Genomic DNA, 22,872 nt, shown 5'->3' with positions numbered 1-22,872 from the left:
AATGCTAATCCTTTGCACATGAACGCTCACTCATTCGGGAACAATTGCAATCAATATATATATTTACGCTCAGTGTGTCGTCTTGATCGCTGGTGAAAAGTTTGTTTATTTTGAAGAATTGTCCGTCTCTCTCCCCCTCTCTCTCCGCCGTGGTTATATGGGATAGTTCAGAGTGACATTCATTCATTTGTTATAGAGTGGATGTTTCGGCGGTTGTCGTCCTTCATGTTCAATGACACTGAATTCCTAGCTGCAGACTAGTAATTCATATCAAAGACTTGTTCTTATTCTGTTGGTATCGATAGTCTAAGAGTTTAACCACGTGGTATGGTTAAAAGATTCAGCAATGGTCTACAACCTTTGTCTCCTCTAATGGAGAAAAACATGGTCTGCAACCTTTAGCCATCTCGTAATTGAGGTAAGCTCGTTCTGCTGATCAAAAACACGAGTGGGGGTTTTATTCAGAAGGGCCGAAAAAGGGCTGTCCCAGGAGCCTGACTGGGCTCAGGGACGTTCCTCTGATTTAGTTCAAATCAAAAGGGAATTTTATTTTTCTTCATTAAACAGTCCAAAATAATATTACACAATTATACAAACAGTATCATGCTCACTCATTCATCTTATTCAACAATTAGATGTAAACCTCATATCTGAGGCTATTATATAAACAGCGTTATGGTAATGTGGCCACACCGTCTCCCATGAGCTTCCCCAAGTTGTGACAAATGGACCAGTTCGTAGCTGGATTCTTCACCGATCTTTTATACTTTCTTCGGAACATGAAATTTGTTCGTACCTCAAGTTCTGTGAGGTGGAAGGAATTGCTTTGTTCTCTATGAAAATGTACTCTCTCTACACTGTGTATCCATGAGGAGATCCTCAGGAATTTACGACATCTCTCTGACCACAGCAACCTAGTTGAAGGAGGAAAGGGGGAGGCAGGGAGAGGGGGATGGGGCTTGCTATACCCAAAGAGGCCAACGTCATGACAACACCATCCCCAAAGTGAAGCATGGTGGTGGCGGCATCATGCTGTGGGGATGTTTTTCATCGGCAGAGAATGAGAAACTGGTCGGAATTGATGGATGGTGCTAAATACAGGGAGATTCTTGCGGGAAACCTGTTTCATGTTTTCTAGAGGTTTGAGACTAGGACGGAGGTTCACCTTCCAGCAGGACAATGACCCGAAGCATACTGCTAAAGCAATACTCGAGTGGTTTAAGGGGAAACGTTTAAATGTCTTGGAATGGCCTAGTCAAAGCTCAGACCTCAATCCAATTGAGAATCTGTGGTATGACCTAAAAATTGCTTTACACCAGCTCCACCCATCCAACTTGATGGTGCTGGAGCAGTTTTGCCTTGAAGAATGGGTAGCAATCCCAGTGGCTAGATGTGCCAATCTTATAGAGACATACCCCAAGATACGAAATATGCCAAGAGGGGTGAATACTTCTCACAAGCCACTGTAAAGCTTATTGAAAGCAAGTGTAAGAAGAGTCTGTTTTATTTGCGCTATTTCTATGTTTCCATTTTAAAGTTTTGTTTTTGTGTCTTTTATTTTCAGTTTGTTTTGTACACCAGCTTCAAACAGCTGAAAATACAATGTTTGTGGTTATTGAAAATATATTTCACAATGGGTTGGATGGTACAATAATTCTCTACACTATACTTCCTTGTTCAGTCATATATATTGAAATTAGGCAGACTATTAGAATTTTAGCAACCAGGAAATGGCAGAGTGATTTCTGCATAGTGCATCTTTAAGTGCATGGTTGAAAACAGGATTTATGTTTTGGAATATTTTCATTCTGTACAAGCTTCATTATTTTCACTCTGTCATTTAGGTTAGTAATTGTGGAGTAACTTTAATGTTGTTGATCCATCCTCAGTTTTCTAATTTCACAACTCTGTAACTGTTTTAAAATCACCATTGGCCTCATGGAAACTCTGAGCTGTTTCCTTCCTCTCCAGCAACTGAGTGAGGAAGAACACCTGTATCTGTGTAGTAACTGGGTGTATTGATACAATATCCAAAGTGTAATTAATAATTTTACCATGCTCAAAGGGATATTAAGTGTTTTGCCTATTTTTACATATCTACCAATCTGTGCCCTTCTTTTTGAGGCATTAAAACATCTCCCTGGTCTTTGTGGTTGAATGTGCTTGAAACAAAATACTCGATTGAGGGTCCTTACAGGGGGTCCTGTATGTGTGGGGTACAGAGATGGGGTATCCATAAAAAAAATAGTGTTAACCACTGTTATTGAACACCAAATGAGTCGATTAACTTATTATGAAACCAGACAACTGGTCCCTATGGCCAGGCTGTGCTCATTGTGTCTGTACATAGTGTTTTCCTCAGTTTTCTATCCGTTACAGTGGTTAGATAGTCTGCCACCGTGTACTGTTTGTTTAGAGCCAAATAGCATTGAAGTTTACTTTACTGGTTTACTGGTTTCTCCAATAGGTGATGCATTTTTTATTTGGATTTGTAATCATTTGGTTGGGTCAGATTTTCTGAGTGCTTTCTTGAGGCTTTGTTTGATTGGACCAGCTGCTTCTCTATGGTCACCTCTTGCAGTCGAGGGCTTTATATGTAGGGGGTCACTTGTTTTTAAATGATTATAGCATTTGTTGGCTCTTTTTTTGGATATTGAGAAGAGGGAATTGACCTAATTCTGCTCTGCATGCATTGATTGGAGTTTTTCTCAGCGTATGCAGCGTTTCAATTGGGTGTTTGTACAATTGGTCAAATTCTTGTTTTGTAAGCGGACCCACATTTCGCTGCCATATGGTGCAATTTGTTATATTATTGATTTGAATATTTTGAGCCAGATCCTAATTGGTGTGTCTAATTTAATATATATTTTAATGGCATAGAAAGCCCTTCTTGCTTTGTCTCTCAGTTCATTCATGGACAGGTTGAAGTTCGAGGTGGAGCTAATTTTTAGTCCCAAATATGTGTAGGTGTGTGTGTGTGTTCTATATGAGTAGAGCCCAGTAAAAATGAGTATTGATTGAGAGACCTTACAGATAATTGTATGTGTGGGGTACAGAGATGGGGTAGCCATTAAACAAGTCATGTTAACTACTATTATTGAACACCAAATGAGTCCATCCAACGTGATTTGTTTAGCACATTTTTACTCCTGAACATACTTAGGCTTGCCATAACAAAGGGTTGAATACTTATTTACTAAAGACATTTCAGCTTTAAATGTTTTATTATTTTAAAAAATTCCACTTTGACATTATGGGGTACTGTGTGTAGATCAGTAAAACAAAATCTACATTTGAACTATTTAAAATTCAGGCTGTAACACAACAAAATGTGAAATAAGTCAAGGCGTATAAATCTAAACGTTTTTTCTAAGAATGTGCCACACTTTAAAACAATAACAACTCCCCTGGACACACTGTCCCTATTCTCAAACTATACACAGCCTAGCACTTGACCCATGTGAGTGCCGTGCTCTAGCACATTGTCTCCTCACTCTGTGATCGAGGCATGATGACAGTACTCACGTCTGCATTTCTTGCAGCAGGTGCCCACCACATGCACGGGAAGAGAGTCCTCTGAGCAGTTGGCAGGGGGACAGAATATCCTGCGACACTCCACCACTCCATTCTGAAGAGACAAAAGATTACCCTAAAACAAACAGATAGCATTACAGAGCTCTAACATCCCAGTGTGTGCCCGTGTCTTTGGCACTTCCAACAAGATGAGTGTAAAACAGACAGACAAAAACATACTGCATTCAAAACTCATGTCCTTATTTATCAGTCCTCATCTGTTATTTGTGCAAATCACATAATCAAACTCTATCATAAAAACCAGACTCTGTAATAGGCTCATAGCAGGAAATCATGGTGTTTTTTTTTTCCTCTCTCTCTCTCTCTCTCTCTCTCTCTCTCTCTCTCTCTCTCTCTCTCTCTCTCTCTCTCTCTCTCTCTCTCTCTCTCTCTCTCTCTCTCTCTCTCTCTCTCTCTCTCTCTCTCTCTCTCTCTCTCTCTCTCTCTCTCTCTCTCTCTCTCTCTCTCTCTCTCTCTCTCTCAAAGACAGGAATATACTAGACTGTTTGTAATTAAGCAATAATAATGATAGTGATACTCATATTAACAGCAATTATAACAAATAATAATAAGAACAATAATGAGTAATCACACCATACTTCTCATTGGCTGTCCCTCAGGTTGTGGCAGGAGGCCACACATTTGGCTGCTAAAACACAGCATTTTGTTTTTTCACCAAGTATGTATTTAAGTTTGTGTTCATCATTAAAGTTATCTAAATCTTCAAATTGTGGTATAATTTTGGGAAACAATTAATTTCTTATGTCAAAATATCTGTCACAGTTTCAAAGAAAATTCAGCTCTGTCTCGTCTTGGGGGCTGTCAAATTTGCTCCCTCTAGGTCACCAGGCTGCTCGTTATGGTGCACACCTGTCACCATTATTACGCTCATTAGCGCAATATGACACTCACCTGGACTCCATCACCTCCTTGATTACCAGCCCTATATATGTATATATTTTCAACATTAGAAAATCCATGTACACAAACAGCAAGTGTTCAGTAAAAATATGATAAAAAAACACAAATTTCCTTCCTCAGGGCCAGGGGGTGAGAGAGGGATGCAGCTTGAGCCCCACCCTCTTCAACATTTATATCAATGAACTGGTGAGGGCACAAGAACAGTCTGCAGCACCCGGCCTCACCTTACTAGAGTCTAAAATTAAATGTTTACTGTTTGCACATGGTCTGGTGCTTCTGTCCCCAACCAAAGAGGGCCTGCAGCATTAACTAAATCTTCTGCCAGACTTTGGCCCAGACAGTTAATCTCAGTAAGACAAAAATAATGGTTTTCCTAAAAAGGTCCAGATGCCAGGACCATGAACACAAATTCCACCTAAACAGTGTTGCCATAGATCACACAAAAACGATACATACCTCAGCCTAAACATCAGCACCACAGATAACTTCCACGAAGCTGTGAACGATCTGAGAGACGATGCAAGAAGGACTTCTGCTCTATCAAAAATAACATAAAATTTGACATTCCAAATAGGATCTTGCTAAAAATATCAAAATACCAAAAATTCACAACATGTGACAAACACCTGCAAGAAGTGATTCTCAAACCTTCCATAACAAAGTCCTCACCTACAGAGAGATGAACCTGGAAAGAGTACCCTCTGCCAGCTGGTACGGGGACTCTGCTCACAAACTGGCCCCATGACAGCAACACAATTAGACCCAACCAAATCATGAGAAAACAAAAAGATAATTACTTGGTACATTGGAAAGCATCAACAAAAAAACAGAGTACACACACAGAGACAGAGAGAGAGAGCGAGAGAGAGGGATAGAGTTTTAAATAATCCCACAACACAATAAAAACACAACACTACAAAACCATAGTTACACATCAATTAAAAACACAGCACCAAATCCTCCTCCACGGTAACTGCACACAACAGACTCTGAATACCCCATATACTCATAAACAGATCAATATTGTTAACCAGTTTGTAAATGGCAAACTAAACCAGCAGTCTCATTGCCAACACTCCCTCCAGCATTCCCACCACATCCACAGACCTCTGTCCCCGAATACTGTTCTTTCGGGTATTCCATATTGTTAATTTAGCTGCCCCTAACACAAAATTAAGCAAAATAACTACACCCCTTCGACTAAACCTGTACTTTAGCCCAAATATAAACAGTTGGGGAGAGAAAACCTCCACCAAAGCTGAGAACAAAGAAGTGATCAGGTCAATCATCCCAACCAACCTGGGACACTGTATAAACAGATGTGCCAGAGTTTCAGACTTAACGATCTGCTCCTGCTCCGCATCAGATGACCCAGCTTAGTACACCCCACACCTAACAGGCATGAACGTAGGCTGCCTGAACCCAGAGTACGGGACTGGATGGCAGTGTGGTAAAAAAGAGGTTATTCAACAAGCCACATCCCTGGTGGTGTGCCGGCCTTAAAGGACTTGACAAGAACTCTCCAAGCATGCATAACAGACTCATAAAATGGAGTCAGGTTAGACAAATCACCCCCCTACAGCTTTAAGAGGTAAAGGTGCTTGTCTAAACCCAAACAGCCCACTCTCCTCATCAATGTGTTGGCTGTGTCAACCAAGCTAGAACCGTCACTGTACAACAGTCTCTGGGCTGCTTGAAGCCGGAAAGCCAAGATCCTGGAAGAAATGTCCACCAGGCCTTGCCCACCCTCGTGCAGTGGCAGGTACAGGGCTGCAGCTTTAATCCAGTGTTGTCCAGACGAGAAGAAATTGACAAGGGTCCTCTGAAGCTCTTGTATGAGGTGGCTGTAAAATCATTAGTCTGCCACAGGGTAGAGGCAGCAAGATTATTAGCTACCAGTACCCTTCCCCTATAAGACAGCTGGGGTAGCACCCATTTCCAACTTGACAGTCTGGCACACACTTTGTCCACTACACCCTCCCAGTTCTTTTTCTGAAATACATCAGAGCCTAGAAAAACAAAACAAAGGCTTCATCCCATCTCTGCCCCACTGAAGCCCCCCTGTTAACCGTAGTGCGGACCCCGTCTGAATAAAAACTGTCACATCATCTGCATACGCAGACAGTGCTATCATGGGACCTTTCATTACTCCTGGCACAGAGAAACCAGTAAGCCTCGCTCCTAAAAAACTAAGCATTGGTTCAATTGCCAGACAATATAACTGCCCTGAAATTGGGCATCCCTGCCTGATGCCACTTTTGACAAGGATGGGTCAACTCAAACCACCCCCCACCTTCACCACACATGAGGCCCCAGCATACAGTAAACTCATCCAAGACAAGAACACATCCCCAAACCCAAAGGCTTTCATTGTTTTGAACAAGTACTGGTGATCCACACAATCAAAGGTCTTCTCCTGATCCAAAGAAAGTAAACCCACATTTACATCAGACAGTTTACAAATGTCTAAAACCTCTCTTATTAGAAACAAGTTATCAACAATACAGCAGTCAACAGCCCCAGATACTCTTTCAACCTGTTTGAAAGACATTTAGATACAATTTTATATTCTGCGCACAGCAATGCAACAGGTCACCAATTTTTTACAAGAGCCAAATCTCCCATTTTTGCAACAATGAAAGCACCACACTTTGACGGGATACTTGAAGAGAACCCTCATGAAAAGATTCACAAACCACTTCATAAAAATCCTCCCAAATAGACCCCCAAAAGTGCATATAAAACTAAGATGGTAAACCATCGATTCCAGGTGCTCGGCCTGTTGAGAGCTGCATTACTGCTGTGGACAGCTCCTGCAGAGTAATGTTAGAGTCCAAAGCAACTCTCTGCTCAGGGCCCAATTGAGGAAGTCCATTTAACAACGGTTCAGTACACAGAGAATCACAATCCTCCGCCTTATAGAGGGCAGAGTAAAAATCCACAGCATGTTGGCACATTTCACTGTCATCCGTGGTCACCTTCCCATCAGGGAGACGAAGGCAAACCATCTGTTAACGTTGCAATGTCGACTGTCCTAGGTTTAATAGAAAAGCGCAAGGAGCATCCATATCCTTGAGGTTAGCAAAACGAGACCTAATCAAGGCACCATTTGCTCTTTCATGTAGAAATGACCTCAGTTCATGTCTCTTGTCCTGTAAGTTCATAACTAGTCCAGGGTCATTCTGAGTGAGCAACTTCAATTCAATAGATTTGATGTCCTGTTCAAGGGCCCTGATAGTCTCTTTAACTTCAATACAAGACAGGGCAGTATACTGTTGACAAAACAATCGTATTTGGGCCATCCCAACCTCCCACCATTGTCTCAAGGACTCAAAATTCCCTTTTGTAACCCTCCATTTTTCCCAAAACAACAAAAACCTTTCTCAAAACATGACATCATGTAACAACTTAACATTAAAATACCAGTGGACAGGACAAGTGAATATGAACAGTAACAATATGGTGATCAGAGAAACCCACAGGAGTAATTTTATTTCCAACCCTACTACAGTATTGCTTAGAAACATAAAACCTGTCTAACCTTGCTGCACTGACACAACCTTCATTAAAACTTTTAGCCATGTGTACTGCTAACTCTTGCATTCCTTACTCTCCACACATCAGAAAGCTCAACCTCAGTTAATAAACCAGACAGACAAGTGGCTGACCGCAGGTGAGGTTCTTCAGCAGTGTGATCAACAGTAACATCCACTGTACAGTTCCAGTCCCCCCCCTAAAACCACACACCCCTCTTGGTCACACTGTCTTAAGGTTTCCTGTATTTGATCAAGTACAGCAATACGCTCTGTACCCTCATTAAGAGCATAAACATTTAAAAAAAAACATAAAACCCAAAACATCCGCCTTGACCAATAAAACCCAACCCTTGACAACCTCTGTTGTAGATACCACAGTCACCCCTAAGCCTGAGGAAAACAAGATTGCCACCCCAGCACTGAAATTAGTACCATGACCACCCACCACATACTCCAGTCAATCTCGTTAGCCTCATCACTGTGTCTCCTGTAGAAAAACTACATTAAGCCTTTTCTGTTTTATTATTTCAAATACCCAAGCCCTCTTATTCCTGTCCATTCCCCCATTAATATTGAGAGAGCCTACCATTAGTACCTCCATATGGAAAAGCAGAAGAAACCACAGAGAAACCAAAAAGAAAAAAGTCACCCTATGAGGCATGATCATCATCATTGTTACATTTTCTCTTAACCGGACCACATTTCCCACTACCTTTTGCTGCTGTGACAGCTGAAACAAATTTCCTCAAGCAAAAACGCTTCTTCTCACTCAACTGGTCTAACCCCACCGTCTTCTGTAACATCACAGCTGACCTCACAAACTTATCAACATAAAAAAAATCTGCCAATTTGACAGATTTCCCAAAAGTCTGATCCAGGAACCCATTTACCTCCGCTTGATTGTAAATTGAGTCATCACCAGCTGCTATCTTATCAATAGAGATATCCATATCCTTCTCCCAAACCTCCTCAATGGAGGCCACAGACCCCTGAATCCCTTCTACCAAATCCCTCTCAACAGTCCCCACTTGCACCCCACCACTCGTACCAGGCATCTCCTCCCCTACCTGGGAGACTAGCCCCACCTGAACCACCTCCTGTACCCCATTACTCATAGTGGGCATCTCCACTACCTGGAAGATTAGCTCCACATGACCCCACCCCCTGTACCCCAGCACTCATACTGGGCACCTCCTCATTAGTCTGAGGAAATGGCTCTTCAGATCCATCCTTACCTTCAACAACAATATTTTTCTGCTGCATAACATTTCCCCCTGGTACCAGTTGCTACTCCGTGCCCTCAACATAGACAACTTGTTTCTCAGCAACAAGTGCTTGTGGCTGCTCTACCGCTGTCGGCCCACCGCTCCCTACATCAGTGGGCCCAGGCGTTACGAGGACCACCTGCGATCTTCCCTCTGCCTTCTCCCTTTTCGGGCAAGCATGTCGCTTATGGCCAACATCACCACACTCAAAACACTGTTGACTACCCGTACTAGCATGAGCCATATACAGTCTGTTGTCACACCTGACTTTAAACGATAACTCCAAAGTCTGCTCCGGTGAGTCCAAAAACATAAACACCTGTCGCCGAAACGACATAACCAGTTTCAAAGCTGAGTGTTCGCAACCCAATGGGACAATCTTAATTGAACTTGCGAACTTCCCAAACCGCAATAACTCATTGGGAATAAACGGTGGTACATTCGAAACCATTACCCTTGTTGACGGAGAAAAAAGCGGTGTAACTTGAATAAACATTCCTTTGAGAAGTACGCCATGCTCAACCATACGATCAACAAGGCGCTCTTATTTAAGAAAAAACACCACCGCTTTATTCATCAGTGACGAATAAGCAACATTCTCATATCCTACCTTCTCTCCTACGGCAACCAGAAACTCCTCCACAGTGACAGTAGCTTCAGCAACACACCTAAAACCGTGCCAAAGTGACAGGGACGGCGTCCCCATGTGGGTCGAAAAACAATATACTTAATTCTACCACAACAACTACATTTAAAAAATGAGAGCGAGCGAGGGAGCGAGCGCGAGAGAGCCTGTTCTCCATATTAGTTTATATCCTATTTTAGTATATTACATTGTCTAATTATATCATATTGAAACCTATTCCATTGTCCTTGTTGTGGACACAATTAAGCCCATTAGCTTTGGGAGGAAATGGAGAATAGAGAAATAAAGAATATTTTTGGGGTCTTCCTTTGACACCGTCCAGTATATACACGACCGTTCAAAAGTTTTAGAACACCTACTCATTCGTTTAAAAGAAAAGTTTTACTATTTTCAACATTGTAGAATAATAGTGAACTTATCAAAACTTTGAAATAACACATATGGAATCATGTATTAACCACAAAAAGTGTTAAATAAATCTAAATATATTTTATATTTGAGATTCTTCAAATAGCCACCCTTTTCCTTGATGACAGCTTTGCACACTCTTGGCATTTTCTCAACCAGCTTCATGAGGTAGTCACCTGCAATGCATTTCAATTAACAGGTGTTCCTTCTTAAAAGTTAATTTATGGAATTTCTTTCCTTCTTAAAACCTTTTGTGACTAGGGGGCAGTATTTTCATTTTTGGAAAAATAACGTACCCTAAGAAAACAAGATATTTTGTTAGGACAAGATGCTAGAATATGCATATAATTGACAGCTTAGGATAGAAAACACTCTATAGTTTCCAAAACTGAAAAAATATTGTCTGTGAGTATAACAGAACTGATATTGCAGGCGAAAGCCTGAGAAAAATCCAATCCGGAAGTGCCTCATGCTTTGAAAGCTCTGCGTTCCAATGCGTCCCTATTGAGCAGTGAATGGGCATTCAACCAGATTACTTTTTCTACGTATTCCCCAAGGTGTCTACAGCGTTGTGACGTAGTTTTATGCATTTATGTTGAAGAATACCCGTAAGCGGCTACATTGTGTGTGTAAGTGGTCACCTGATGACTCTCAGAGTGACTCTCGCGTAAAATACAGAGGTAGCCATTATTCCAATCGGTCCTACTGAAAAAGAAATTGTCCCGGTGAAAAACACCTTGAAGATTGATTATAAACAACGTTTGCCATGTTTCTGTCAATATTATGGAGCTAATTTGGAATATTTTTCGGTGTTTTCGTGACCATAATTTCCGGTCGATTTCTTAGCCAAACGTGAAGAACAAACGGCACTATTTTGCCTCCAAAAATAATATTTTTGGAAAAATGAACATTGGCTATCTAACTGGGAGTCTCGTGAGTGAAAACATCTGAAGCTCATCAAAGGTAAACTCAATTTGATTGCTTTTCTGATTTCCGTGACCAAGTTACCTGCTGCTAGATAGACAAAATGCTATGCTAGGCTATTGATAAACTTACACAAATGCTTGTCTAGCTTTGGTTGTAAAGCATATTTTGAAAATCTGAGATGACAGGGTGATTAACAATTTTTATGAATAGGAATATTTTCTAGTAATATTTATGCCTGTTGCGTTATTCTAATTAGTGTCAGATGATGACAACGGTCCCGTTCACGGGATGTGGTGTCACTAGAGTTTAATGCATTGGCGCTAATCAGGTGTGCTGTGACAAGGAAGGGGGGGATAGCCCTATTTGGTAAAAGACCAAGTCCATATTATGGCAAGAACAGCTCAAATAAGAAAAGAGAAATGACAGTCCATCATTACTTTATGACAGAAAGGTCAGTCAATATGAACAATTTCAAGTTTCGTTGAAAGTTTCTTCAAGTGCAGATGCAAAAACCATCAAGCACAATGATGAAACTGCCTCTCATGAGGACCGCCACAATAATGGAAGACCCAGAGTTACATCTGCTGCAGATGGTAAGTTCATTAGAGTTACCAGCCTCAGAAATTGCAGCCCAAGTAAATGCTTCAGAGAGTTGAAGTAATATACAGATCTCAACATCAACTGTTCAGAGGAGAATGTGTTAATCAGGCCTTCATGGTTGAAATGCTGCAACAAAAAAAAACACTACTAAAGGACACGAATAAGAAGAAGAGACTTGCTTCGGCCAAGAAACATGAGCAATGGACATTAGAATGGTGGAAATTGTGTCCTTTGGTCCGATGTCCAAATTTGTGATGTTTTCTTCCAACCACCGTGTTTTTGTGAGACGCTGTGTAGGTGAACGGATAATCTCTGCATGTGTATTTCCACACCGTACAGCATGGAGGAAGAGGTGTTATGGTGTGGGGGTGCTTTGCTGGTGACACTGTCTGTGATTTACTTAGAATTCAAGGCACACCTCTCTAGGGTAGGGGGCAGCATTCTGAATTTTTGATGAAAAGCATGCCCAAATTAAACGGCCTGCTCCTCGGGCCCAGAAGATATGATATGCATATAACTGGTAAATGTGGATAGAAAACACTCTAAAGTTTCCAAAACTGTTAAAATAGTGTATGTGAGTATGAAATAATTGATTTAGCAGGCAAAAACCTGAAAAAAATCCATTCAGGAAGTCGTTTTTGGGGGTTTTGTAGTTTTCTATTCAATGCCATTACAGTATCCATTGACTTAGGACTTCATTTGCTGTTCATATGGCTTCCACTAGATGTCAACAGTCTTTAGAAATAGTTTCAGGCTTGTATTCTTATAAATGAGGGAGTAAGACCAGTTTGAACGAGTGGACCCTAACGTGACAGAGTTTTTTCTCTATTTCTGAGTTTTGTAACGCTTCTGCTTGGCTGGTACCATTTGTAATAATTTGTCAACTGGGCAATGTTCTGGGCTAGGTATGTTCTGGGCTAGGGATGCTTTCGCCGAAAAGCATTTTATAAATATGACACTGTGGTTGATTTAACAAGAAGTTAATATTTTAACCTATGTAAAATATGTTTTGTTTTATGAATTTTTATAATGAACAATTCTGTAAATGAATTTGGCTCTGCAACCTCACTGGATGTTGGCCAGATGGGACGCTAGTGTCCCACAAACCCTAGAGAGGTTAACCAGCATGGCTACCACAGCATTCTGCAGCTATATGCCATCCCTTCTGGTTTGGGCTAAGTGGGACTATCATTTGTTTTCAACAAGACAATGACCCAACACACCTCCAGGCTGTGTAAGGGCTATTTTACCAAGAAGGACAGTGATGTAGTGCAACATCAGATGCCCTGGACTCCACAATCACCCAACCTCAACTAAATTGAGATGGTTTGGGATGAGTTGGACCGTAAAATCAGACAACAAGTTCACAGCAAATGTGGGAACACCTTCAAGACGGTTGGAAAAGCATTCCAGGTGAAGCTGGTTGAGAGAATGCCAAGAGTGTGCAAAGCTGTCATCAAGGCAAAGGGTGGCTACTTTGAAAAATCTCAAATCTCAAATTATTTTTTGGTTACTTTGAAGAATGTCAAATATAAATTATATTATTATATATATCCATGTACGTTCCTAGGTGATGTGGACACCAAGGAACTAGAAACTCTCGACCTGCAACCCTGTCGATGTTAATGGGGGCCTGTTGTCTTGCTCACATTGAAGGAGAGGTTTTTGTCCTGGCACCACACGGTCAGGTATCTGACCTCCTCCTTATAGGCTTTGTTGTTGGTGATCAGGACTAACACTCTTGTGTCGTCAGCAAACTGTCGTCAGCAAACTTAATGATGCTGTTAGAGTCATGGGTGAACAGGGAGCACAGGAGGGGACTAAGCACACACCCCTGAGGGAACCCAGTGTTGAGGATCAGCTTGACAGATGTGTTGTTACCTACCCTTACCACTAGTGGGCGGTCCATCAGGAAGTCCGGGATCCAGTTGCAGAGGGAGGTGCCCAGTCCCAGGGTCCTTAGCTTTGTGATGAGCTTGGTGGGCACTATGGTGTTGAACACTGACCTTTAATCAAATAACAGCTTCTCAAATATGAGTTCCTTTTGCCAAGGTGGGAAAGGGCAGTGTGGAGAGCGATTGAGATTGCATCATCTGTGGATATGTTGGGGCGATATGCGAATTGGAGTGGGTCTAGCGTTTCCGGGATGATGTGAGCCCTGACCAGCCTTTCAAAGCACTTCATGGCTACCGACGTGAGTGCTATGGGGCAGTAATCATTTAGGCTGGTTACCTTTGCTTTCTTGTTTGAAACATGTAGATATTACAGACTCGGTAAGGGAGAGATTGAAAATGTCAGTGAAGACACTTGCCAGTTGATCAGCGCATGCTTTGAGTACATGTCCTGGTAAACCATCTGTCCCCGTGACTTTGTGAATGTTTACTTGTTTAAAGGTCTTCCTCACATCAGCAATGGAGAGCGTGATCACACAGTTGTCCGGTAAAGCTGGTGCTATCATGCATGCTTCAGTGCTTCCTGCCTTGAAGTGAGCATAAAAGTCAATAATCCTCGTTTGGTAGACACTGGGCAATACTGGGCATATCGCGTCTGGGTTTCCCTTTGTAGTCCATAATAGTTTTCAAATCCTGCCTCATCCGAAGAGCGTCAAAGCTGGTGTAGTAGGATTCTATCTTAGTCCTGTATTGACACTTTGCCTGTTTGATGGTTCGTCTGAGGGCATAGCGGGATTTCTTATAAGTGTCCGGATTAGTGTCCCGCTTCTTGAAAGCGGCAGCTCTAGCCTTTAGCTCGGTTCGGTTGTTACCTGTAATCCATGGCTTCTTGTTGGGAAATGTATGTATGGTCACTGTGGGGACGACGTCGTCGATGCACTTATTGATGAAGCCGGTAACTGAGGTGGTATACTACTCAATGCCATTGGATGAATCCCGGTGCATGTTCTAGTCTCTCTAGCAAAACAGTCCTGTAGCGTAGCATCCTCGTCATCTGACCACTTCCGTATTGAACGAATCATTGGCACTTTATGCTTTCATTTTTGCTTGTAAGCAGGAATCAGGAGGATATAATTATGGTCAGATTTGCCAAATGGAGGGCATGGGAGAGCTTTGCATGCATCTGTGTGTGGAGTAAAGGTGGTATAGAGATTTTTTCCCCTTGGTTGCACATGTGACATGCTGGTAGAAATGAGGTAAAACTGATTTAAGTTTGCCTGCATTGAAGTCCCCGGCCACTAGGAGCACCGCTTCTGGATGAGCATTTACTTGTTTGCTTATGGCCTTATACAGCTCATTGAGTGCGGCCTTAGTTCCAGCATCGGTTTGTGGTGGGAAATAGACGGCTCCGAATAATATAGATGAGAACTCTCTTGGCAGATAGTGTGGTCTTCAGGTTATCATGAGTTATTCTACCTCAGGCGAGCAATACCTCGAGACTTCTTTAAAATTAGACATCGCACACCAGCAGTTATTGACAAATAGACACACACCCCCACCCCTCGTCTTGCCAGACATAGCTGCTCTGTCCTGCCGATGCACTGCTTTGACTCATTAAGTTAAAAAATATTGTCCAGTTCGAGGTGAGTAATTTCTGTTCTGATATCCAGAAGCTCTTTTTGGTCATAAGAGATAGTAGCAGCAACATTATGTACAAAATGAGTTACAAACAATGCGAAATAACAAACCAAATAGCACAGTTTGTTATTAGCCTGTAAAACAGCAGCCATCCTCGCCGGTGCCATTCTATGTTTTATAATGTTATCTATTGTTTATTGCCCCTCATTATCATTATTTGTATGTTTTTTTATCTTGTGAATTGAACTGACATGAATATCCCAAAAACACACAAATTGACTAGTGTGAGGTGAAACTATTGACTTTTGTGAGGAGAAGATACAAAGTCATTGTATCTGTGTGATGGGGTGGGATACCCACCATGCAGATGCAGTTCCTGCAGTTCTCTGGCTCCACCCACAGCTCTTTGTCTCTGTAGTCCACACCGTTGGCACTGCACGTCCTGTCACAGCGGCAGCCCTCCAGCTGGGTCAGCCTGGACTCTGCGTAGTTCAGCTGGAGACTCACACACAAGCACACACAAACGCACACACACACACACACACAGATACATACACATCATAGTCCATTTCAATATTGCAGCACTATAGTCCACTTCAACCAGCAAGAGGACAAAAAAATGCTAAAACAACTGGCTACACAGAAATTGACATTGGTGTGTGTTTAGCCCCCGGTGTTTCAGAATTAAATCCATTATTAATTTCTAGTTGTCCTACCTTTATTCTACACTCTACAAAATTCTGGGAGGTTTGGATGACCCAATTGCTGGGTTGCAGCCATTATGTCACTTAGTTGGGTTGTTTTCTTTAAAAATATTAAGGTTGGGTTGTTGATGCTGGGTTATTCATTCTGGTTTGTTGAGATATGACACTTTTGTAACTTTAATGAGGCTTACACGTGTATGAGTTCTTTAAGAGCTTTTGCATTTTGTACCATTGTGTTACATTATGTAAAAATGAATGTTATTAATGTTATATTAAAAGATTATAATGTGCAAAAATATTGAAGGGAAATATTAATTTGCAGTGTACAAACGTAACGTAAACATTTTCTCTCACGGGTGGCAAAAAAAAAATGTTTCTGAAAGCCACGCCCATAATAGGTCATGCCTCCTGAAAATAACCTATGGAATACCTTAAAAAAAGACAAAGGTGCTAGGTGAACTCAGCATGAAAAGTGAATACAAATCCAGCTGATAGCTAAATTAACAAATTTTGGGGTAATACAAACAACCAAATATGTTGGGTTATTAACACAAACCAACTGGCTTGGTCAAAATAACCCACTGTGTGCTCTGTTCAATATCTACCCAGGGCCAGCATTTTCTGGAGTGTACCCTCAGCATATAACTTACTAACACACAGTGCTTATGAAAGAATGTGCTCCAATGATTTAGGTTCAGTCCCAAAAATGGGCCCTGGTCAAAGTAGTGCACTAAAAAGGGAATATGGTATCATTTGGGACACAGGCACATATTTTGTATTTATTTATTAGGGATGCCCATTAGATGCGGCCAATGCAGCAGCTACTCTTCCCGGTTCCCAAACACATTAAGGCACTTACATTACACATTAAACAAAATATAGAACAGCACATCATATAACATTAATACACCATATACAATAATATTACATTGCACGTGTCTGTAGAGCGCATGTGCTACCGTGTGTGTGCGTAGGCGTGTCTGTACCTGTGTGTATGTTTTTTCACAGTCCCCGTTGTTCCTTAAGGTGTATTTTTATCTGTTTTTTTATCTGATTGTTCTACTTGTATCAGTTACCTGATGTGGAATAGAGTACCATGGCTGTATGTAGTACAGTCCGCATGTATTTTGGGGTATGCATGGGTGTCTGAGCTGTGTGCTAGTAGTTTAAATAGACAGCTCCATACATTCAGCTTGTCAACACTTCTTACAAAAACAAGTATTGATGATGACAATCTCTCTTCCACTTTGAGCCATGAGAGATTGACATACATCTTATTAATGTTAGCTCTCCGTGTACACATATGGGCTAGCCGTGCTGCCCTGTTCTGAGACAATTGTCATTTTCCTAAGTCCCTGTTAGTGTCACCTGTCCACACAACTGGACAGTAGTCCAGGTGCGGCAAAACTAGGGTCCATAGGACCTGCCATGTTGATAGTGTTCTTAAGAAGGCAGAGCAGTGCTTTATTATGGACAAACTTCTCCCCATGTTAGCTACTGTAGTATCAACATGTGTTGACCATGACAGTTTACAATCCAGGGTCACTCTAAGCAGTTTAGTCACTTGCTAAATTTCCATATTATTCATTACAAGACTTAGTTGAGGTTTAGGGTTTTAGGGTTTCCCAAATACAATGATATTAGTTTTGTAAATATTTAGGACTAACTAATTCCTTGCCACCCATTCTGAAACTAACTGCAGCTCTTTTTAAAGTGTTCCTTTAGCCTCATCCCTCTCAACCATACAATTTTTTCTCCAAGGTGTCTGAACAGTTTTAACAGTTTCCTTCATGGGTTCATGCTTATTAGTAACTGGAATAAGCAATTTCATAAATGTGTCAAGTGCAGCATCTGGTTGTTCCTCATTACGCACCATAGACCAGAAAATATTATTTACATCATCAACATAGGAATCACTACAAAACCTCTTGTATGAACTATACACTTTGATTTTCCTAGAAATGGCTACTATTTGTGATCACTAAATCCGATGGATTTGGATACTGCTTTAAAGCAAATTTATACAGCATTAGTAAACATATGGTAAATTCATGTCGATGATTTCACCGGGGTAGGTTGACTGATAGCTAGCTTGCTATATACATGTCGAAACAAAAGACTCCACTATGCAATAAACCATTTCCCTTTACCGTTTACACCTTCAAACAATCTAGAAAGAAATCAAAAATATTGTTTATAAAGTTGCTTTTAGTTGCCTGGTTTGCTAGATTAACATATACTGAATTCATTTTTAAACGGCTGGGTTAATTGGTGTTAAAATGCACCAGTTCTGCTATTTTGGACCCCCAGGCTGCTGATGTCATGCAGCCTGTGTTTTTTTTGTTTATACTTTTTCATAACGGCAACAAGTTTAATGTCAGATGACAACAGAATGTTCATGATGTCACTGCGACAACTTTATATAGGCATGTCGATAGAAGTAGTATAAACCAGTCTTTAGTCTTGAAAACTTTGGTTGAACACTACAGTACTCATGACTTAGCACATGCAGTGGTGGAAAAGGTACCCAATTGTTACATGAGTAATACATGAGTAAAAGTAAATATACCTTAATAGAAAATGACTCAAGTTAAAGTGAAAATCACCCAGTAAAATCCTATGTGAGTAAAAGTAAAAAAGTATTTGCTTTTAAATATACTTAAGTATCAAAAGTAAATGTAATTGCTAAAATATACTTAATCATTAAAAGTATAAATCATTACAAATTCCTTATATTAAGCAAACCAGACAGAACGATTTTCTTTTTTATCTTTTTTTTATGGAGGGCCAAGGGCACACTCCCACACTCAGACATAATTTACAAACAAAGCATTTGTGTTTAGTGACTCAGCCAGATCAGATGCAGTAGGTATGACAAGGGATTGTCTCTTTAAGTGTATGAATTAGACAATGTTCCTGTCCTGCTAAGCATTCAAAATGTAACTGGTACTTTTGGTGTCAGCAAAACTGTATGAAGTAGAAAGTATATTACTTTTTTTTCTGGAATGTAGAGGAGTAGAGGTAAAGGTTGTCAAAAATATAAATAGTAAAGTACAGATACCCCCCAAAAATGACTTAAGTAGTACATGAAAGTATTTTTACTTAAGTCCTTTACACCACTGTGCACATTACCTCACATGTGAATCCTTAAAGATATGGGTGGGGCTTAAGAGGATGTGAACGAAAATGAATGGGTGTAGACAAAGAAGAGCTTTTCAGTAGGTGTAACAAAACATTCAAGGGCCATTTTCTAGAAAGTGGGGTTACAAGTTTATCAACTTTCAAAGCAGAATTACTTTCCCATGTGTTCCTCAACTGCAGTGAATGATATACAATCTTAGTCTCTACTTGTATCCAATGTAAAAAACTATTTCAAATGTTGCTACATAAGACTGAATCGAGGTGGTCGGTCACATATTACTACAACCGTATTTAACATGAGTTCCTCTCTTAGCTTTACAGGAATGTGGTTCTGAATGTAGACCGCAATACCGCCCCCATTGGCATTTTGTCGTTTCTGTAAATGTTATCACAATGTATTGCTACCACTTTATCATCAGTGGTATTATCTAAGTGAGTTTCAGAGATAGTCAGAATATGAATGTCATCTGTTACTAGCACGTTTTAAAAAATGTATTTCACCTTTACTTAACTAGGCAAGTCAGTTAAGAACAAATTCTTATTTACAATGATGGCCTACCCCGGGCCAAACCTGGACGGTGCTGGGCCAATTGTGTGCCGACATATGGGACTCCCAATCACGGCTGGATGTGATTCTGCCTGGATTATTACATTATTGATATTGTGAACCTTGTTTCTAAGGCTACATATGTTAATGTGGGCTATTTATGCCACTTTTTGGGATGATTTACTGTTTTTAATGCTTTACTGGGTACCTTATCAGGAATAGACATGCTAATTTCTTTTAAATTTGAACTGATAGTGCAGGGTGAGCTGCACACTTCCTACTAGGGCACACCTCCTCAGTGCTAACAATATAACTCTGGTTCATAGGCACATTATTATTGCATACAATAGCTGTAGAATCAACAGAGGCATTCAGGGCAGTTAAGGGGACATAAATTAAAAGGATCCGCCCCATTTTTTCAATTTTCACCTAAAATGACATACCCAAATCGAACTGCCTGTAGTTCAGGCCCTGAAGCAAGGACATGCATTTCTTGGTACCATTTGAATGGAAACACTTTGAAGTTTGTGAAAATGTTATAGGAATGTAGGAGAATATAACACATTAGATATGGTAAAAAATAATACATAATCTTTGAAATGCAAGAGAAAAAACATAATGTATTATTCCAGCCTAGGTGCAATTTAGATGTACAACGCATGTACAAAATTTTAGACTGTTCCAATGAACCAATGCATTTCTGTTCAAAATGTTGTATCACGACCGACCAAATGTGCCTAATTTGTTTATTATTAACTTTTCAGGTTCAAAACTGTGCACTCTCCTCAAACAATAGCATGGTTTTCTTTCACTGTAATAGCTACTGTAAATTGGGCAGTGTTGTTAGATTAACAAGCATTTAAGCTTTCTGCCAATATCCGATATGTCTTTGTCCTGGGAAATTTGCTTGTTACTTACAACCTCATGTAAATCGCATTAGCCTAAATTAGCTCAACCAATGCAGGGGGACCCACCAATCCTGAAGAAGTTAAGTTACTTACATTGTATCTTCCAACGCCCCTGGGATAATGTACATTTGCTGCAGCGTTTTGACAACTAAGCGACACAATGATAGGGATTAACTGAGCTGGTCTTGGTCATTGATGCCATTGTCTCAACACAGTCCTGAAATGCGTGGATAGAGTCCAGGGGCAAAATTATTCTTGTAGAGCATCTTCTGTTCCAGAAAGTGTCAAAGTAATCTATAAAAGTGAATCCAACAGAGCTACAGTAATCTTTTAGCCAGGTGTATAATGCTAGTATCCTGCTGAATCTTTCACACCCGCAGCCTAACAACGGTAAATAATAATTGGCAGATTTGTGGAATCTTTCAGTGCTAAAATCAGTTCTTCAAAATACATTTTCAGAAGTTCCGAGCTAGCCCTCCTAATGTTGTTTGACCCTACACGGATGACGACAGCATCAGTTCCCGGCATCTGTCATAGAACGGTCGGAAGCAGCCTTGTAATGTCCTGTACTTGTGCTCCAGGATAGCACATGGTTTTTGTAGAGGGAACAATGATGTTTCTAACCATAGAACAGCCGATGATGACAGCTGCTGCAATGGCTGATGAGGTCCGGCCATTCTTTGCCTCAAGTGTTTTTGCAAACCCCTTGAGGACCGAAGGGCGGTGGGGCCCAATGGACCCGAGCCGTTTGTAGTATCCATTGTGGATGATGAATGGGCAGGAGCCTCAGACAGCCTTAGAGGATGGGAGCTTTGAGGATCGCAGGTACCTCCGGATCCGATCTCGAATCTGAAGCCTCCAGGGAAGAGGTTGAAGCTGTGTCTGGTCTAGGAGGCCCCCAATGCCAGAGGACGCTGTTCGACTTCCATATCTCAATGGCTGGTTGGTTGGATTGAGAACAGGAACATCCACCAAGTCATCCAGGAGCATCCTTCTAGCTCCATTCTCCAGGGAAGGGGGAGACCCCTTCAAGGAGGGATCTCTGCAGAGTACAGGCCAGTCGGCTGTGGAGAGCCGACACGGCAGTGACACTTCCACCAGAAGAGAAAGTAGGAGGATGTGGATTCTCCAGTAGCTTATATAGGTTCACTACTTGTTTGCTAAAAGTAGCCAATTCATCCCTGTAGTCCTTTGCAAGCAAAGGAGAGAGTTGCTACATTGAAAGTTTGGGCAGTCCACATTGTCCCGGAATAAAGCAAAATAATCACAGCTCCTGCAGTGTTTTAAATGTTTGTTAGCATCCTCCATTTGAGGCTCCAGGCTAGCTAGACTAGATAAGCCAGCTTGACCTCCATGTCTCTCCTCCATCACACAATTAATTGTAATTTTTGTCAAATTTGAGCCATGCGCTTTGGATACAGGAGCTGTCAAAAGCACATTAATTGAAACACAATTTCAAAATAATATGGTGATGCTTAAAGGCCAAGTTCAGTATTTTGCAACTTGATGTTAGATAGTTCCTCACCCTGGAGTCCCCTCAGTCTATGGAGGAACTATCTAACATCAAGTTGCAAAATACTGAACTTGGCAAAATACTGAACTAACATTACGTTTTTAAAATTCGGATCTTCCTGTTTTACGGGACCACTACAGGCTGGCTTCCATAGCAACAGCATCATAGGTGTATGATGGGACATACCGTGTGTGTGTGTGTGTGTTTGTTTGTTAGTGTGTGTGCGTGTGTGCATGAGTAGCATACGTGCATGAGTTTGTACTCAGGGAAAATATATTGAAGCCGTAATAAAATAGACTACACTTGCAGTATACTCAAGCCAAGATATGACATGCAACAATATTGTCGAAAAGTGTGTGTGTCATCCATTTCATGTCATCAACAGCACAACACATGCATATAGGCTCTGACTAAGCTAATTTGCAACCCCTCCAATCTCTCTCTCACACACATACACACACACACACACACACACACACACACACACACACACTGCTAATTCATGCATGGAACTTCTATTCTCAGCTCACTCTCCTGACACTGCATATTATACAGCTAGCCGGGCACCAAGAGGTTAGCAATTATTCATCCACCACCTCCATCACCCTCTTCCTTTTCATCTCTCTATCTCACCCTCCCTCGTTCACAGCCAC

The 22,872-nt window shown here is 41.1% G+C and overlaps 1 protein-coding gene across 1 annotated transcript in view; it reads right to left on the bottom strand.

The window, feature by feature from the left end:
* The window catches only part of LOC109895039 (protein kinase C-binding protein NELL1), a 435,218-nt gene that overhangs the window by 238,012 nt on the left and 174,334 nt on the right, over positions 1-22,872 (bottom strand). The window contains exons 8-9 of the mRNA XM_020488694.2: positions 15,767-15,901; positions 3,526-3,628 (exon numbers count right to left, since the gene is read on the bottom strand). Of these exons, the coding sequence (XP_020344283.1) occupies positions 3,526-3,628; positions 15,767-15,901 (238 nt within the window). The remainder of the gene's footprint in view (positions 1-3,525; positions 3,629-15,766; positions 15,902-22,872) is intronic.

Source organism: Oncorhynchus kisutch, linkage group LG8 (assembly GCF_002021735.2).
Source record: "Oncorhynchus kisutch isolate 150728-3 linkage group LG8, Okis_V2, whole genome shotgun sequence".
Lineage (NCBI taxonomy): Eukaryota > Metazoa > Chordata > Actinopteri > Salmoniformes > Salmonidae > Oncorhynchus > Oncorhynchus kisutch.
Note: the sequence above shows the minus strand (reverse complement) of the source record. Positions and strands in the feature narration are given on the sequence as shown.